General features: G+C 39.3%; 1 protein-coding gene across 9 annotated transcripts; it reads left to right on the forward strand.

Annotated features, from left to right (window-relative positions):
- The first annotated feature begins 552 nt into the window (after window positions 1-552).
- On the forward strand, window positions 553-18,928 carry LOC109870845 (integrin beta-2). Of its 9 annotated transcripts, none has more exons than XM_031806152.1 (16): window positions 553-664; window positions 5,061-5,124; window positions 5,302-5,411; window positions 10,334-10,538; window positions 11,715-11,885; window positions 12,160-12,401; window positions 13,503-13,661; window positions 13,856-13,951; window positions 14,116-14,205; window positions 15,110-15,244; window positions 15,476-15,669; window positions 15,973-16,205; window positions 16,395-16,614; window positions 16,903-17,114; window positions 17,520-17,686; window positions 17,987-18,928. In XM_031806152.1, the coding sequence occupies exons 1-16, from the start codon at window positions 656-658 to the stop codon at window positions 18,050-18,052; spliced, it is 2,373 nt and encodes a 790-aa protein (XP_031662012.1). In that variant the 5' UTR covers window positions 553-655; the 3' UTR covers window positions 18,053-18,928. The 9 variants fall into 9 exon arrangements, with proteins under 9 accessions (XP_031662012.1, XP_031662013.1, XP_031662014.1 ...); XM_031806153.1 differs by having other exon boundaries at window positions 5,061-5,109; window positions 17,987-18,908; XM_031806154.1 differs by having other exon boundaries at window positions 5,061-5,106; window positions 17,987-18,908.
- The last annotated feature ends 336 nt before the right edge of the window (window positions 18,929-19,264 follow it).

A 19,264-nucleotide genomic window follows, 5' to 3' on the forward strand; every position in this document is an offset into this window, starting at 1 on the left:
AGTATTCTCTGGCTGCCTGACCCTGCTGAGAACCCTGTCCCAATCGGATTCTCCTAAAATGAGGCATTATCCAATAATAGAATCAATGGTTCAATAAATGAAATTATTTCCAGATCCCAGACTGTAGCTTTAAGCTGACGCTGCTGTCCTGTAGCTACTGTAGGTCTACCCATATATTCAAGATGGACATTTATATAATTCACAGATATTAATATACTGCAAAATTCACCTGAGCTCTGTAGACTGGTCTTCCCTGGCTGTCTGACCCTGCTGGGACCCCTATCACCATCTGATCCTGCTAAGACATGATGTTGTGTACTGACTGTGCACTAGAGGGTTGGTCGGCATCTTTCATGCTGCGGGAGGTCAAACAGATGACTTTGGGATGAAAATATTTTTGTTTTTAGCATTATTCACACACTCAGAATTGGCTGCTTCAACATCAATCTCTTCGTGTTTACATTTTTGGCATGGATTTATTTTGGGCCATACTGGTACTGTCATAGCCCTATCTGTTTCCTTCCATATACTTCCTGTAATGAGGCTGTATACTTTTTACAAAATAACTGTGATGTTCATCTCAAACAGTCAGTCAACCACATTAGAGAGCACACCCATGACAGTGAGTTGAGGGTTACATAGGAGCTGCAGCACAATGACTCTTGTGAGTAGCGTCCATACGGCTATATTTAAAGTGTATATTTTGTTGATACATTTTCTTTACTAGGATCAATAACTGTTTTATTACTAAATTTAACAATTGGGACTTTCTATCTTTAGGAGAAAAGAATTGTGATTCATGTTTTAATGTAGACTAATAATTATGTAATATTGTGCCATAAGAGATCAAGGATTTAGGTTCAGGATTTATATTTATCAGCCTGTAAGGATTTGCATAAAATAAGTCTCCATTACACTTGAGGCATATAGTATACCATATGATTATTCCATATACTACCACAGCATAGGCCTAGAATGTGAAACTAGCACCAATGTGTAACTGTACCCTGAGATAATTTGGTTGATTTATAAATACATAAAAAAATATAAATAAAGAAGAACTAACATTGTAATTCTGATGACCAAGTAAAGAAGCTAGCTAAAACAGACGCTCAACGAAAATAAATGACAGCAACTATTCAAAAGTATCACAAATGAAAGTTCATTGCCTGTTTTATCAGGCTTTTATTGGTTTGTTCATAGCCGACAGTGGAGCATTTAATGTTTCTAATATTAACTAATTTAGTTTACTCATATTTGTGGCAGATTTCTCACCTTTTCCTAAATGATAGTAAGGCAAAAAAGGGAGACCGCTCATGCCTAAGAGGAGTGAATTGCTTAAGTACTTCTAGCCAACTATTTAAGAAGTGAGATATTTCACAAGAGTTTGGGACAATTTCCCAGACCCAGATTAAACCTATTCCTGAATGAAGAGTACTCTCAATGTCCAGGAATTCAGCCCCATAACTTTGTAGACTCATATGTACTGAATGACTGATTGTCTTCCAATTCACAACCTGTTAGCTATACCTCGCTGGGCGGTAACATTTAAAAAAAAATGTGTTCTTAGATACCCGCATGGATAAGTATTGGTAATGAATCATTTAAATACTGGCAATAGAGGACATTTAATTTAACAACAGCTATGCTTTTGAAAGATAATTTTTATCTCTTTTACTCTCTGTTCATATTAGTGGCTTTGTCTTCAGCAGGGGAGGCACCTGTCACGTTCTGACCTTAGTTCCTTTTTTATGTCTTTATTTTAGTTGTTCTGTTGATTTATTAAATATATCATTATGGACACTTACGACGCTGCACATTGGTCTGATCCTTGCTACTCCTCGGAGGAGGAAGAAGAAACCCATTACAGCTCCTCAGTGGAGGAAGGGGAGGACTACCAAAATATATAGTGAAACATAAAAAGTGATCCTTTTTAGATAAAACGAAATAAATATAACTAAATTACTAATAATAACTAAATATAGTGCATTTGGAAAGTATTCAGACCCCGTCAATTTTTCCACATTGAAGTCCAAGTCAAGGTAAGCTTTCGGTTTTATTAATTTATTGCCACCCGGGCCCGCCGGTGTTACTGCTACACTGTAGCGGATTTAATAACAGGTTAGTTCTAGTAGCTATTGACAATGGCGTAAGCTAATATGGTGACACCGCTGTAGGGGCTGCATGAGGCGGTTGTGGTATAAAAAAAGAAAAAAAAGTTTGGAGGTTTTTTTTTGGGCCTGGTTACAGACAGCTGTTGTGTTGGGCACTGAAGCGAAAGGAAAAACATGAGAGGAGGAGAGCATGTAGATGTGAGAAGGAATTATACAACGAGCATTCTGACGATGCTGTTTGTATGTGGCTGCTATGAAAGTGAAAGATGCACTACGCAGAAAACGCTCCGCCAATTCCTGGTTGCTGAAAATCTAATAGTTATCCTAATTTCAGTTTGTGACAAAACGAAAAAGTGTAGTGTAATCATTGTACCGCTGTGAAATGTATTTTTCATAAACAAAAATATTGTATTGTCAGCTGTTTAAAGCTGGCGTACAAAACCGATAGTAGAAGACGCATAAGCGAAACTTTTGTACCTGTTTCGTCCAGCATCTACACAAGGTCCTTTGCTGTTGTTCTGGTATTGATTTGCACTTTTCGCACCAAAGTACATTCATCTCTAAGAAAAGGAACGAGTCTCCTTCCTGAGCAGTATGACGGCTGCGTGGTCCCACGGTGTTTATTCTTGTGTACTATTGTTTGTACAGGTGAAAGTGGTACCTTAAGGCATTTGGAAATTGCTCCCAAGAATGAACCAGACTTGTGGAGGTCCACAATTTTTTTCTGAGGTCTTGGCTGTTTTCTTTTGATTTTCTCATGATGTCAAGCAAAGTTTGAAGGTAGGACTTGAAATACATCCACAGATACACCTCCAATTGACTCAAATTATGTCAATTAGCCTATCAGAAGCTTCTAAAGCCATGACATCATTTTCTGGAATTTTTCAAGCTGTTTAAAGGCACAGTCAACTTAGTGTATGTAAACTTCTGACCCAATGGAATTGTCTGTAAACAATTGTTGGAAAAATGACTTATACCATGCACAAAGTAGGTGTCCTAACCAACTTGCCAAAACGTACAAATAACTAGAAATTCCTTATATTAAGCAAATCAGAAGGCACAATGTTCTTGTTTTTTATTTATTTACAGATAGCCAGTGGCACACTCCAACACTCAGACATCTTTTACAAACAAAGAATTTGTGTTTGGTGATTCCGCCAGATCAGAGGCAGTAGGGAAGACCAGGGATGTTCTCTTGATAAGTGTGTGAATTGAAACATTTCCTGTCCTGCTAAACATTCAAAATGTAACAAGTATGGAGTAAAAAGTACATTACTTTCTTTAAGAATGTAGTGAAGTAAAAGTTACCCTAAAAAACTACTTAAATAGTACGTCACAACACTGCAAACAGAGCTGAGAATATGCATGAAGGTGCTAAGCCACAGCATGTGGGTGGGTGTACTAACAGCAGTACTAAAATATACATGTGAAGGCCCATTTGTATTTCCATTTCTTGGTAACACTTCATTTGAATAATAGTCCCTTAGATCTAAAATAACTAAATAACTAAATATAGTGCATTTGGAAAGTATTCAGACCCCGTCAATTTTTCCACATTGAAGTCCAAGTCAAGGTAAGCTTTCGGTTTTATTAATTTATTGCCACCCGGGCCCGCCGGTGTTACTGCTACACTGTAGCGGATTTAATAACAGGTTAGTTCTAGTAGCTATTGACAATGGCGTAAGCTAATATGGTGACACCGCTGTAGGGGCTGCATGAGGCGGTTGTGGTATAAAAAAAGAAAAAAAAGTTTGGAGTTTTTTTTTTTGACCTGGTTACAGACAGCTGTTGTGTTGGGCACTGAAGCGAAAGGAAAAACATGAGAGGAGGAGAGCATGTAGATGTGAGAAGGAATTATACAACGAGCATTCTGACGATGCTGTTTGTATGTGGCTGCTATGAAAGTGAAAGATGCACTACGCAGAAAACGCTCCGCCAATTCCTGGTTGCTGAAAATCTAATAGTTATCCTAATTTCAGTTTGTGACAAAACGAAAAAGTGTAGTGTAATCATTGTACCGCTGTGAAATGTATTTTTCATAAACAAAAATATTGTATTGTCAGCTGTTTAAAGCTGGCGTACAAAACCGATAGTAGAAGACGCATAAGCGAAACTTGGAAACGGGAAGCGTAGATATAGCGCACATAAATATAGCGCACATAAAACAGATCTATTGCTTCTTAAACTTGCTTTCAAGGACAGATCTATAACTCACATTTCTATATGAATTTTGTTGGGTCACCCAAAAAGTTACATATTACAGCTTGAACTCTGTGCTGGTGATCAGGGGTGTATTCATTCCGCCAATTCTGTTTGGGTGGAGGGGTGGGTAGATCTGCTTTAATATTGATGGACTGTGGCTTCCATCTACAGTATATTTGTCTGCCTCATTTCCAAGCCCGCATATATATATATATATATATATATATATATATATATATATATATATATATATATATATATATATATATATTCTCCGTTTGGACACACCTTGTAAAATTCTAAAAACCTGTTTTGACTTTATCGTTATGGAATACTGTGTGTACATTGCTGAGAATTTTTCTTATATTTAATCAATTTTAGAATAAGGCTGTTACGTAATGACGTGAAAACAATCAAGGGGTCTGGATACTTTCCAAAGGCACTGTATATGCACGCAGTACCAGTCCAACTTTTGGACACACCTACTCATTCAAGGTGTGGCCACTAAATATTGACCCTCGGAGACAGTAGTTGATATTGCTCAGAATATTGGATAGTGGCCATGTGTGCATCATATTCTAATAGTATAGGAGCTCTTACAGTGGACAGCTCTTACAGTGTGTGTTTATTTACAGTGCACTTTTACTGGTGCTTGAATGGTAAATATAGATGACTGTAATAGGCTTTGACATTTGGTCATGATTGATGGAGTGACAAATGGCTGTTCCCTCTTTCTGTCACCAGGAAATGTATCCGTGTGTGTCTCTCCTGCTCCTGCTGATGGGCAGAGGTGGTACGTTTTTAAAAAGTCAGCAAAATCACCTCTTGATTTTTTTTAAATACTCACAATTATAATATGAGTCATCCTGTGTGTGTCTGTGTGTGTGTGTGTGTGTGTGTGTGTGTGTGTGTGTGTGTGTGTGTGTGTGTGTGTGTGTGTGTGTGTGTGTGTGTGTGTGTGTGTGTGTGTGTGTGTGTGTGTCAGCCATTCCCCTAGTGCTCTCCGAGGAGGTGAAATTATGTTCCAAAACAGTGATCAACTCCTGCAGTGACTGCATCAAATCAGGAGCGTACTGCACGTGGTGCAAACAACTGGTGAGGAGAGCTATATACAGTAAGAAGTCTGATGTTTACATACACCATAGCCAAGTACATTTAAACATTCAGTTTTTCACAATTCCTGACATTTAATCCTAGTAAAAATTCCCTGTCTTAGGTCAGTTAGGATCACCACTTTATTTTAAGAATGTGAAATGTCAGAATAATACTAGAGATAATTATTTATTTCAGCTTTTATTTCTTTAATCACATTCCCAGTGGATCAGAGGTTTACATACACTCAATTAGTATTTGGTAGCATTGCCTTTAAATTGTTTAACTTTGGTCAAACGTTTTGGGTAGCCTTCCGCAAGCTTCCCACAATAAGTTGGGTGAATTTTGGCCCATTCCTCCTGACAGAGCAGGTGTAACTGAGTCAGGTTTGTAGGCCTCCTTGCTCGTACACGCTTTTTCAGTTCTGCCCACACATTTACTGTAGGATTGAGGTCAGGGCTTTGTGATGGCCACTCCAATACCTTGACTTTGTTGTCCTTAAGCCATTTTGCCACAACTTTGGATGTATGCTTGAGGTCAATGCCCTTGTGGAAGATCCATTTGCGACCAAGCTTTAACTTCCTGACTGATGTCTTGAGATGTTGCCTCAGTATAGCCACAATTTTCCTCCCTCATGATGCCATCTATTTTGTGAAGTGCACCAGCCCCTCCTGCAGCAAAGCAGCCCCACAACATGATGCTGCCACCCCTGTGCTTCACGGTTGGGATGATGTTCTTCGGTTTGCAAGCTTCCCCCTTTTCCTCTAAACATAACAATGGTCATTATGGCCAAACAGTTATATTTTTGTTTCATCAGACCAGAGGACATTTCTCCAAAAAGTACGATCTTTGTCCCCATGTGCAGTTGCAAACCTTATTCTTTATGGCAGATTAAGATGCAGTGGCTTCTTCCTTGCTGATTGGCCTTTCAGGTTATGTCGATATAGGACTCGTTTTTACTGTGGATATAGATACTTTTGTACCTGTTTCGTCCAGCATCTACACAAGGTCCTTTGCTGTTGTTCTGGTATTGATTTGCACTTTTCGCACCAAAGTACATTCATCTCTAAGAAAAGGAACGAGTCTCCTTCCTGAGCAGTATGACGGCTGCGTGGTCCCACGGTGTTTATTCTTGCGTACTATTGTTTGTACAGGTGAAAGTGGTACCTTAAGGCATTTGGAAATTGCTCCCAAGAATGAACCAGACTTGTGGAGGTCCACAATTTTTTTCTGAGGTCTTGGCTGTTTTCTTTTGATTTTCTCATGATGTCAAGCAAAGTTTGAAGGTAGGACTTGAAATACATCCACAGATACACCTCCAATTGACTCAAATTATGTCAATTAGCCTATCAGAAGCTTCTAAAGCCATGACATCATTTTCTGGAATTTTTCAAGCTGTTTAAAGGCACAGTCAACTTAGTGTATGTAAACTTCTGACCCAATGGAATTGTCTGTAAACAATTGTTGGAAAAATGACTTATACCATGCACAAAGTAGGTGTCCTAACCAACTTGCCAAAACATACAAATAACTAGAAATTCCTTATATTAAGCAAATCAGAAGGCACAATGTTCTTGTTTTTTATTTATTTACAGATAGCCAGTGGCACACTCCAACACTCAGACATCTTTTACAAACAAAGAATTTGTGTTTGGTGATTCCGCCAGATCAGAGGCAGTAGGGAAGACCAGGGATGTTCTCTTGATAAGTGTGTGAATTGAAACATTTCCTGTCCTGCTAAACATTCAAAATGTAACAAGTATGGAGTAAAAAGTACATTACTTTCTTTAAGAATGTAGTGAAGTAAAAGTTACCCTAAAAAACTACTTAAATAGTACGTCACAACACTGCAAACAGAGCTGAGAATATGCATGAAGGTGCTAAGCCACAGCATGTGGGTGGGTGTGCTAACAGCAGTACTAAAATATACATGTGAAGGCCCATTTGTATTTCCATTTCTTGGTAACACTTCATTTGAATAATAGTCCCTTAGATCTAAATGTTCAACTCAGCACAAACTGTCAATTTAATTGTCAACTGCGGCATTGTTTGTAAACAACTACAGCGACAAAAAAATAACTAATTTTGAGTTGCTGGATATAGTTTGATATTCAGATCATTTGTAGAGGACTATCCACAGACAGTCAGACCTCTTGAAACCAACCGAGAGAGATGGTCTTAACTAGGGGTCCTACTCATTTAAAATTCATTCCAACACATTTTACTACAAATTCAGAGTGGATTACAGAGCAACTCCATCACTAGCTGCAGATTTGTAACTGGCTAATGTGATTCTCCATTTGCCATTACAGGATTGCTTCTGTTTGGCGTAGACAGAGAATTTTCGATCAGCCTTAACTTGGCGATACTATCTTTGTTCTCAAATCGGCCAAACATGTATATTCTAAAATGTCTGTGTCAAGTTGCAGGTAGTTGAAATTACGACATTATTAAAATATGTTTTTTGCTCCATGAAGTAATCCATTAATGTGTGTGCCACAATCTTGTCTATTTCAAATCATGACAAGTGGCACTTCAGGGTGGACCCACCAGTATTAATCAATAAGAGAAGATTTGAAATAGACAAGATGACGGCATGCACATAGTTGGATTACTTCATGGAGCAAAACGTTCTCTCTTTTAATAACGGAGAATTTTCTAAATTCAAATGAATCACCAACATTTTAGAAGATACATGTTTGGCCGAATCACGAACAAAGATAGTATCGCCTATGCTGTAGGGTGATTGTCCTAAAAACAGTTTTAAAATGTTTTATTTCAAAAAAGTTTTTTTGAAAAATATATTTTTTTAACTAATTTGAATAAAACACAAAACGTTGCTGTGGATTTTCCATAAATCATTAAAAAATGTTTACATTGAACTAATATATTTATTGCGTACAAACAGTGTCTGTGGACATGTCTTATTACCGTAAAATTTTTGAAGTTCCTGTTAAAACTACAATCAGTTTTTGAATAGTTTTATTCACCCATGATGCATAATGTAGAAGAGTAGTCCTTAGATGAGCACAAGTTAAGTTAATTTGCTTACAATGCACTCAGAAAGTATTCAGTATTCAGATTTCCCACATTTTGTTACATTACATCCTTATTCTAAAATGTATTCGTTTTTTCTCATCAATCTACACACAATACCCCGTAATGAGGTTTAGACATTTTTGCAAATGTATTTCAAAATAAAAAAAACTGAAATATTACATTTACATAAATATTCAGACTCTTTACTTAGTACTTTGTTGAAGCACCTTTGGCAGCAATTACAGCCTCGAGTCTTCTTGGGTATGACACTACAAGCTTGGCATACCTGTATGTGGGGAGTTTCTCCCATTTCTTCTCTGCAGATCCTCTCAAGCTCTGTCAGGTTGGATGGGGAGCTTCGCTGCACAGCTATTTTCAGGTCTCTCCAGAAATGTTAGAAATGTTTGGGTTCAAGTCCGGGCTCTGGCTGGGCCACTCAAGGACATTCAGATACTTGTCACTCCTGCGTGGTCTTGGCTGTGTGCTTAGGGTCATTGTGCTGTTGGAAGGTGAACCTTCGCCTCAGTCTTGAGCGCTCTGAACAGGTTTTCATAGATCTCTCTGTACTTTGCTCCATTCAACTTTTCCTCGATCCTGACTAGTCTGCCAGTCCCTGCCACTGAAAAACATCCTCACAGCATGATGCTGCCACCACCATGCTTCACTGTAGGGATGGTGCCAGGTTTTCTCCAGACGTGACACTTGGCATTCAGGCCAAAGAGTTCAATCTTGGTTTCATCAAACCATAGAATCTTGTTTCTCATGGTCTGAGAGTCCTTTAGGTGCCTTTTGGCAAAGTCCAAGGGGGCTGTCATGTGACCATAGGGTTCTTGGTCACCTCCCTGACCAAGGCCCTTCTCTCCCTATTGCTCAGTTTTACCACTGTGTTCTTGGGGACCTTCAATGCTGCAGACATTCTTTTAGTACCCTTCCCCAGATCTGTGCCTCGACACAATCCTGTCTCTGAGCTCTATGGACAATTCCTTCGACCTCATGGCTTGGTTTTTGCTCTGATATGCACTTTCAACTGTGGGACCATATATAGGTGTGTGCCTTTCTAAATGATGTCTAATCAATTGAATTGACCACAGGTGGACTCCAATCAAGTTGTAGAAACATCTCAAAGATGATCAATGGAAACAGGATGCACCTGAGCTCAATTTCGAGTCTCATAGCAAAGGGTCTGAATACTTATTTAAAAAAGGTATCTGTTTTGATTTTTTTATAGATTTCTAAAAACCAGTTTTCGCTTTGTCATTATGGGGTATTGTGTGTAGATTAATCAGGATTTTAAAAAAATAAGACTGTAACGTAAAAATGTTGGAAAAAGTCAAGCGGTCTGAATACTTACCGAATGCACTGTATATGTCTTCAGAATTATGTTCTTATTCTCAAACACCCCCTTTACCCCACGTGGCCTTCTCATTACCAAAATAGCTCAAATTGGGCAAAAGTCTGATTTAATTTGATCATAATTGTATAATTTCATTTGAAATATTTTTATTTTCAGTGTTATGTTTATCAGGCCTTTTCATTGGGGGAGCATTTATTTTATTTTTTTATAGTAAAAATATGGATTTGTTTTACTTTTTTGGACATCTAAAACTGCTTCGGTAATTGGCATTTTGTGAAAATGTTGGTCAAATGTATAATGTCTCATTAAAAAACATAATAATAATTATGAAATAGATAAGTACAGATGCTCATCTCAGTGATTCAAGAGGACATTTCTTGAAAAAATACACTTGAGAATTGTTTGGTTTTATGGACAGTTTTGTGAGAATTACCTTGTAACGGCTGATGGAGAATCACATTATCTCGCTGCAAATCTGTAGCTACTCCATCACAGTGCTTTATTAATTGAAGCCAGTTTGTTCCATTCCCAGAACTTCATCAAACCAGGGGAGCAGGAAGCAGCTCGCTGTGACACCTGGGCTCAGCTCATAGAAAGGGGCTGCATGGAAGAAGACATCACATCTCCCAAGAATGATTTTTCTTCTTCTAAGAACATCTCCCTGTCCAACACTGCATTGGACAAGGGGGAACCCATCCAGCTCCGTCCTCAGGAGGTCAATCTGAAGCTCAGACCAGGTGAGGGTTCTCAAAATGGCCAAACTGGGTTGTAAAATGGCCAGCATGTAGTGATGTGACGTTTGATACCGGATATCTGAGGCATGGGTCGAAATTGCGAAGCAGCTAACTTCAAAGCAGTCTGCAGATACGTGTATCACTTTATCAGAAGTAAATCATGACGTCCGAAGATTCGTTTGATCACGTGCTTTTTCAAACCGTGTGTTGCAAAATGCGAGATCCCACTGATTTCGCCATGGTTCTGGTGCTTTCTTGGATTCCAAGCTGCTTTTTAACACCAACCTCTACTGGAACCCATACTTACAAATATAGTTTGGGTTTTGTACTAAAGGTTAGCAGGTAGAGTAGGTAACTATGTAACATTCAGGAAAGTGAGAATATGATCCCATTGAAGACACACTATTTTGTAAATAGTTTTATGTGAAACCACACTTTCTGCACTGTTCAAATACTTTGTTTTATTTAGTATAGTTTAAACTTCTGTCTTAAGCATGATGTAAGTTGTGAAGGATAATGTAAGATGCAAATCTGGTATTCCAACTGACGAGAGGCAAACAAAGCCAATTACTTTCCGCTGAACCATGTAGATTTGAGGAAAAGAATGGAAAAAGATAAGACAATCACACGCTGCTATTTATTGCTGACCATTGCATTGTGAACAGATAATGAAGCTCCGAGTAATTAACCATTTTTCGGCACAATTTGGTGAAAGCACCAAAGCCTTCAGAAAGCCTCAGTTTCCCATCACTACCACCATGTTCTGAAAATGGCTAAAACCACACCTGTTTTAGGATGGGCAGAGCATTCTTTTCCACCAATTAGTCAACTGGGTTGAACTTTTTATGGGTTAAATGAGGATAACAGAATTTCATTCAGGTCAGCACCAGGGATCAGCCAATTAACTAAACTCCTCAGCGAACATTTCCTAACTATAGGTGGCAGTAAATCACCAACCTTGGCTTTAAGCTCTCTATCCAACTCTATGGCTGTAACAGATTCAAAGTAGTCAAATGTAATCACGATAAAAGGATCTTAAAATGGAAAATAAACATCCTTAATTTCATCATTACTGTTATCCTTGCAGTGTATGTTTTTATGACAGTAATACATATTTTCATTAACTTTTTACTTTTCTCTTGGGCATTTCAGTTTTCACCTTGATGTTGCTTTTTTCAGGACTGCCTCATACATTCACGCTGGACTTTCAGAGAGTGGAGGGCTATCCTGTTGATCTCTACTACCTGATGGATCTCTCCTACTCCATGGAGGATGATTTGAGGAGCATCAAGACTCTGGGAAACGAACTGTTTAACGCTCTGCAAGGCATCACAAAAAAAGGACAAATCGGTGACACCATCTCAGATCAGATAAAATTGTTCAAATACTATTTGATTATTTTATTTGCATTAGCTTCAGTTTGCCTTGGGTTCCACGTGGGCAGGGCTGGCACTTTTGAGACTTTTCTATTAGTTCCATTCCAACAGCACAGCTAAAGTATTTCAAATGATTTCAAATAGTATTTGAATCCAGGTCTATCTCAGCTCCAATTCCTACTCAAAATCAATGTATGTCCATGGGTGTCCATGAATCTCATTTCTATAACCATTATCTTTTGCTCTAGGTTTTGGCTCTTTTGTAGACAAGACTGTCCTGCCGTTCACCAACACCAACCCAGAGAAGCTGAATAAGCCATGCGCCGAAACAGAGATGTACTGCCAACCTGCTTTTGGCTACAGACATGTTCTTAGCATGACGGAAAACAAAGCTGAGTTTGAGAGAGAGGTCAACAAGCAGCGGATCTCTGGGAACTTAGACTCCCCCGAAGGGACGCTGGACGCCATCATGCAGGCTGCAGTCTGTGGGGTAAGAGTAGTCTAATCCCACAGGGCAAAAAATATGTTGAATCAACATTCTGTCAACATACTGACGTTGAACATCAGTGACATTTTTGGTTAGCCTGTTGTCGAAGCAGCATTGTGTATCATAGATAAGTGCATAAGTTGCCAAGTACTGTACATCAACTCCTCCATGGAGTTGAGTGCAGACTATAGTTTATTAAATTAACCTCTGTCTCGCTACACTTCAATACTTAAAAAAATGTCATTCTTAAACACTTACTGTGTACCCATGTTTGTCCTCTGTTGTTGCACTTCTTTCTTTAGTAGTTGAATCAATACTTTTCAATAAAACGTTAGTCAAATACACCCACCGACTGTTTCCTGATTGAGATCCAATTGGCACATGTGCATTCGCGCTGAGTTGCCATCTTCGAGCAACAGCAATTTAAAAAAATGTTAACCTTTATTTTAGCAATAAGGAAACAGTCGGTGGTTGTATTTGATTAATGTTTTATTAAAAAGTATTGACTTCACCTAATGAAGAAAGACTTGTAGAGACTAGGAGTCAGAGGTTCATTTCAATGTAGAAGTAGTACAGTAGTAGTAGTGGTGGTGGTGGTGGTGGTAGTAGTTTATCTATCAGACGCTTTTATCCAAAGCGACTTAGTCATGCTGTCATACATTTGATGTATGGGTGGTCCCGGGAATCAAACACACAATCCTGGCATTACATGCTCTACCAACTGAGCTACAAAAACTATAGTCTGCGCTCAACTCTGTGGAGAAGTTGAGGTACTTGGCAAGTACAGTAGATAGGTAGCCCTATATAGACAAACGGGGAAATAGTCCACTTCTGCAACACAAAATTCACACAGAGATGTAGTCGGCCTATTGTTATTCCAACAATTTTCATAATTCAATGAAATGGAGCAGAATGATGAAATATAAGGTAAAAATATATTTTTATATATATATTTTTACACAATACGATAGGCTGCAGTAAAAAAAAAGGGTACTGCTAGTGTAGCACTCGAAAGAGAAACTCAGGCCCCTAACAATGTATGATGAATACTTTTTCACCTTTTTGTCATTCATTTTACATGAAGCCCCAAATTGTTTTCCACAGGAAAGGATTGGCTGGAGGAATAGCAGCACTCGGCTTATCGTCCTGACCACCGACGATGGCTTCCACATGGCAGGGGATGGCAAGCTGGCTGGCATACTGGAGCCCAATGATGAGAGATGTTACATGGACAATAACCTGTACAGCAAGAGCAATGAAATGGTATGTGATGACATGCGGCGCACTCAGATCAGTATCATTGGTCCTCAACAAAACTATATGAAACATACCCTAAGAGATTATGAGAAATATGTAGTGAATGGAACAGCATGACTTTAGAAGCCTGCATTCCAGCCCATTTGTCCCTAAACAATTGCATTGTTGAGGTTGTACTAGTTAAGTGTCTCTGCATGTAGGACTACCCATCTGTTGGTCAAGTGGCTAATCAGTTAGAGAAGAACAACATTCAGCCAATCTTTGCTGTGACGAAGAACATGGAGAAGGTATACAGGGTAAGTGGACTCTTTCTTTCTGTTATTTTTCCTCTGTCTTTCTGTTATTCATTTGAATGTTGTCTAAAGGCCCTGGGTTTCGGCACCAATATTTTTGACACACTTCAACATATCTAATGCAGGCACTTATTAATCCTGTGACATAATCAGCACCTTTATTCCAGGAACTCAGTAAAAGGATCCCCAAGTCTGAGGTGGGAGTGTTGTCCGCTGACTCCCATAATGTTGTTGAACTGATCAAAAATGCCTACAACGTAAGACATTTATAATCTTTTGTTATTAACTTAACAAATCACACAAAAAAAAAGAAATCATATTGTAATTATGTGTGAAACTTACTAAATTGTCATACTTGAGTAAAATTAAAGATACTTTTAATCGAGTCATTTTCTATTCAGGTAAGTCACCCAGTAAAATTCTACTGTCTGGTTTTAAATGTACATAAGCACAGTGGTAAAAGTAGTTCATAGTCATACTTGAGTAAAAGTTTAAGTGAGAGGTGAGTTAGACACACAACACGCAGCTCACAGAGAGGTGAGTTAGACACACAACACGCAGCTCACAGAGAGGTGAGTTAGACACACAACACGCAGCTCACAGAGAGGTGAGTTAGACACATGACACGCAGCTCACAGAGAGGTGAGTTAGACACACAACACGCTAAATGCCACACATCAAATTCCTCATATTAAGCAAACCAGACAGCACTGTATTGTTTTTTATTTATGGACAGACAGGGGCACACGCCAACACTCTTAATTGACAAACTCAGTAATTGTGTTTAGTGTGATATTTATAGGTACATGAATTGGACCATAATTCTGTCCTGCCTGAGCATTTGAAATGTAACAAGTACTTTTTGGTGTCAGGGAAAATGTATAGGAGTAAAAAGTGCATATTTTCTTTAGGAATGTAAGTGGAGTAAAAAAAGTACATATACCCTCAAACTACTTAAGTTTTACATTTAAAGTATTTTTATTTAAGTACTTTACACCATTTTTACTTAAGTACTTTTACAGCCCTGCTGGAGTTCATCATAAACTTGAAACTCTAGTATCTCTAGGAATAAAGTGTCAGTTTGGATTTTCTTGGGTTGTTTTTTTTCTGGTGATGTAGCGTTGGTGTCAGCTCTAAGACTGTTTTGTGTCTCTGACACAGAGGCTCTCCTCCAAAGTGACGGTGACTCATGATGCTCTCCCTGACAACGTGAGAGTCACTTACACTCCACTCTGTCCTGAAGGGGGACCCTCAGGGGACAAAGGAGTGTGTAACAATGTGGGCGTGGGACAGATGGTAAGAGCTCAGCAGCAACAGACTATTCTATACCAAAATTAATTAAATTGGTATTTAATTACTTGTAAACATGTATATGCATCTAAAAGGATTATAAACATAATTAATATAATGGCTAATTAGTGAAATGTTATACTTTAGGAATACATTTAGTTACATGATACATAGCAACAAACATTATCCAAACAGACAAAAATATATTTTTTAAATCCTCTCTTGAATTCCTCTCAGGTGTCTTTCAATGTAACAGTGACAGCGGATGAATGTATGCAGAGTGAAATTTCTTTCCTGATTGGTCCGTTGGGTATGAAGGACAAGCTGAAGGTGAGCTTGTCGACTCTCTGCAAGTGTGAGTGTGACGACCCTGTGACGGTCGATTCCCCGTACTGCAACGGGAAGGGCCAAGTCAACTGTGGCATGTGCAGGTAAGGCAGGCATTGGCCGGGATATTTAAAAAATAGCATGCACAGTATTATCATTCTTATTTTGATTTAGTCAATATTGAATTCAATATGTGATGCATATTGCTCTGCGTGCATTGAGTCACCTGAAAAACAAATGGCCTTCTGGGAAACATGATTGATATGATTAATCTATTTTCTATACTGTATTTTTTTCTCTTTATTCAGGGGGGACAAAACACAGGCACCACGGTGGGAGGGGGGGGGGACATGTAAAGTATTCACAAGCAATCTGTACATTTGGCTATTTTCCCCAACTCTGTGTAGTTGCAAAGCCGGCTTCGTGGGCCAGAAGTGTGAGTGCTCCATCGGGGAGAAGGACGAGAGCTCTCTGAGAGCGGCGTGCCGGAAGGACAACGGCACGGAGTGTGAAGGACGAGGGGACTGTGTGTGTGGCATTTGCCAGTGCTACACCTTACCAGGTGGCAGCACCTACTACGGCACGAATTGCGAGTGTGAAAACGAGAGCTGCGAGAAGTTCCAGAACAAACTGTGTGGAGGTGGAGTCTGATATATAGGAAAATACTGTATCAATTGGGGGGGGGAATAGATAACATAGGAAATATAGATGAAAACATATGCGTGCATTTGTGTATAACAATAGAAAGAACACGTTGTGTTAATGACAGTTCCGTTCTGATTTAAGCTAATTCAAAACTCTGACATAAGATCACTTCTCTGTGTTGAAGGGAACGGAAAATGCCGTTGCAAAAATTGCGAATGCAAACCCGGGTACGAGGGCACCGCCTGCCAATGCAAGAAGTCGGACGAGCAGTGTCGCACACCAAGCGGGAGTGTATGCAGCGGCAGGGGCACGTGCAAGTGTAACCAGTGCAAGTGTATGGAGGGCTACCAGCGGCCCTACTGTCTGACCTGTCCCGCCTGCCAAACCACCTGTATAACCAAGGGGTAAAATGGCCGGGGGCCCTCCTTTTCCACTCACATAACCACCTTTTTCACTGACCCCTTGGGGTAATGTTGTTGGAGCCATTGTGTACACGTTAAAAGCCACAGGACAACGATGGCTACCATGGATCGTAAAGGAATAACTAGGAAAATAGAAAATACAATTTCTGGGTGTTACTCAAAACGAATAGTTTTTTTTATCAAAGCATGCGTTTATGTGTTAATAAAGAAGAGAAGAAACGTTGAGCAATGACGTTTCTCACTATTTACCTCTTGTTCTTCTGTTTTCAGGAAATGCATTGAGTGTCTGGGCTTTCAGACAGGCCCATTCAGTAAGAACTGCTCCCAGGCCTGTACGAGTATTAGTGAATTCAAGATGGTGGAGACGTTGCCACCTGGTAAGCCTTGTGATGTGAGGGATGTGGAGAGCTGCCGGGTGTTCTTTGCCATTAAACAGTTGGACGGAGAGGACAACTACACCGCCCAAATACTAAAGACCAGAGGTAAGAGACATGTCTTGTGCAACTGAAAAGTATGCCCATGTTACCTTCATTGCCCACAGAGACAGAAAAATGTGGCGAGGTTAATTGACCGCCTATATTGTTTGAAGGGCATCAGTCATCTTTTTAGCCAGCTTAATCTGGGTCCAGGATATTTCCCCTACATGCAAATATACTCCATAAACTATCAGTGACATTTTTTTTCCCCCAGGTAAGTGGCAACTTTGCTGATGTGGGAAAGCTAGATTTAACATGGTTAGACGCATCTTAATTGCATGTTAACCTGCTAGAGGGAACGATGTCAAAACGAAGTGTAACCAAGGGTTTTCACAGCAGAAACATAAACCTGTGATAGCTTCCAGGACTACCTAAACTGACGTTTGTTTATGTCCGTCCTAAATGTGTTAGAGTGTCCCAAGTTGCCAAACATCTATGCCATCATTGGAGGCTCCATCGTAGGCGTGACTGTTATCGGAATCCTGATCCTGCTCTTCATCAAAGTCCTCTTCACATTGCAAGACCTGAAGGAGTACCGCAAGTTTATGAATGAGGCGCAGAAAACCAGGTGGTCAGAGGTGAGTGACATTTGCTTGCACATAAAAACCATCACTTTGTGGATGGCAGAACTGCACAGCAGTGGTCTACACTACACAACCTGGGGGGGGGGCTCGTTCATAAAACACTCTTGCGAGATTTGATACGTAATTGTACAAAGTCAAAAATCCATGCCAGCGTTGTGATTTTATTAACCTTGTATGTCAGTTGCCCTAAATGTATGGCTGGCAAAAACTGCAGCTATGGAAAAACATGATGCCAGACATCTGAGTTCCAAACATTACGGCTCTTCTGTAATTTCTCATTTGTCCTCTCAACAGAATAAGAATCCAATATTCCAGGAGGCAACCACCACCGTGGCTAACCCTACCTTTAGTGGAGAATAACTTCAGAGAAGTCAGTCAAGACATTCGGTTGGATGCAAATGCATACATTTATTGTTTCTGTTTTAATGTGCATTTATGTAGATTAGTTCATTTAATTTATACATTGGTCTGTCTTTTTGTGTGTCCCGAGTCTGAACATTTAGAGAATGACTTGAAACTTGTACTGCTGGAGTGTTGCTACATGATCTTATGTCTAGTTGGAGTCAATTCCATTTTAGCTCGATTAAATGCAGGAATTTGTTTAGAAAAGCACTGAATAGTTTTGTGCAAGCCTGGTTTTATTTTGTTTGGGATTATAAACTGTTGTGTAAAAAGTTGGACACATTGTTCAACTTCATGAAACCTATTAAAGGCCCAATGCAGTCAGCGTGATTCTCCTGTGTTTTATATATATTCCCACACTGAGGTTGGAATAATACTGTGAAATTGTAAAAATAATGATAATGCCCTTTTAGTGTAAGAGCTGTTTGAAAAGACCACCTGAAATGTCAGCCTGTTTTGGTGGGATGGAGTTTTGGTGCCTGGTGACATCGCTAGGCGGCAAATTAGTTGATAGACCAATAAGAAATAGTAACAAACCTCTCTGCCAATAACAGCTAGTTTTCAGTATTACCACTCCCAGACAGTCCTAGCTAAATTATTGCTTGAGAAATTTCTCATTGCTAAGATTTTTTGGGGTACAATTTAAAACGAAAACAATCACATGTTACTCAGAAATGATTTGATATCGAGATAAAATGGCTGCATTGGACCTTTAAGCAATTATTTTTGTAGCTTTTATGTAGTTATCTGCAATGTACCATGACTGTACATCATCATGAGTAAATATTGTATAAAGAAGCAAGTGAATTATGAACTAAAACTCTCTTGATTTGATGGACTCCAGCTCATGATTCAAAGAAAGAGAATGTGGTGCACTCTGCAGTCATCACAACAACAGAGCACATTTGATTAATAACCTACAAATATTTACTATTGTGTACACTAGCAGTGCTTCTCTCCCTTCTTTTCTCTATATTGTTAATATTCAAATTTATATTATAAACAAATCTCTCATCTTCCTATTGTGGGGGGGTACTAGGGAGATAGGTGGGGGAGCTGGGTCTCCTACTCACGAGTGTTGAGGTTGGGTCCTAGCCCCTCCTTTGAGGGCCTGCAACAGTCCAGAGCACTTTAACAAAGGGAGAGCCATGGAGCTGAACTAACCATTCG

Source organism: Oncorhynchus kisutch, linkage group LG26 (assembly GCF_002021735.2).
Source record: "Oncorhynchus kisutch isolate 150728-3 linkage group LG26, Okis_V2, whole genome shotgun sequence".
Lineage (NCBI taxonomy): Eukaryota > Metazoa > Chordata > Actinopteri > Salmoniformes > Salmonidae > Oncorhynchus > Oncorhynchus kisutch.

Bases quoted from the DNA above. Each gene is read 5' to 3' on its own strand.
- LOC109870845 (XM_031806152.1), top strand. The intron at 10,539-11,714 runs GTGAGGGTTCTC...TGCTTTTTTCAG, and splicing joins CAATCTGAAGCTCAGACCAG to GACTGCCTCATACATTCACG. The intron at 16,615-16,902 runs GTAAAATGGCCG...TTCTGTTTTCAG, and splicing joins ACCACCTGTATAACCAAGGG to GAAATGCATTGAGTGTCTGG.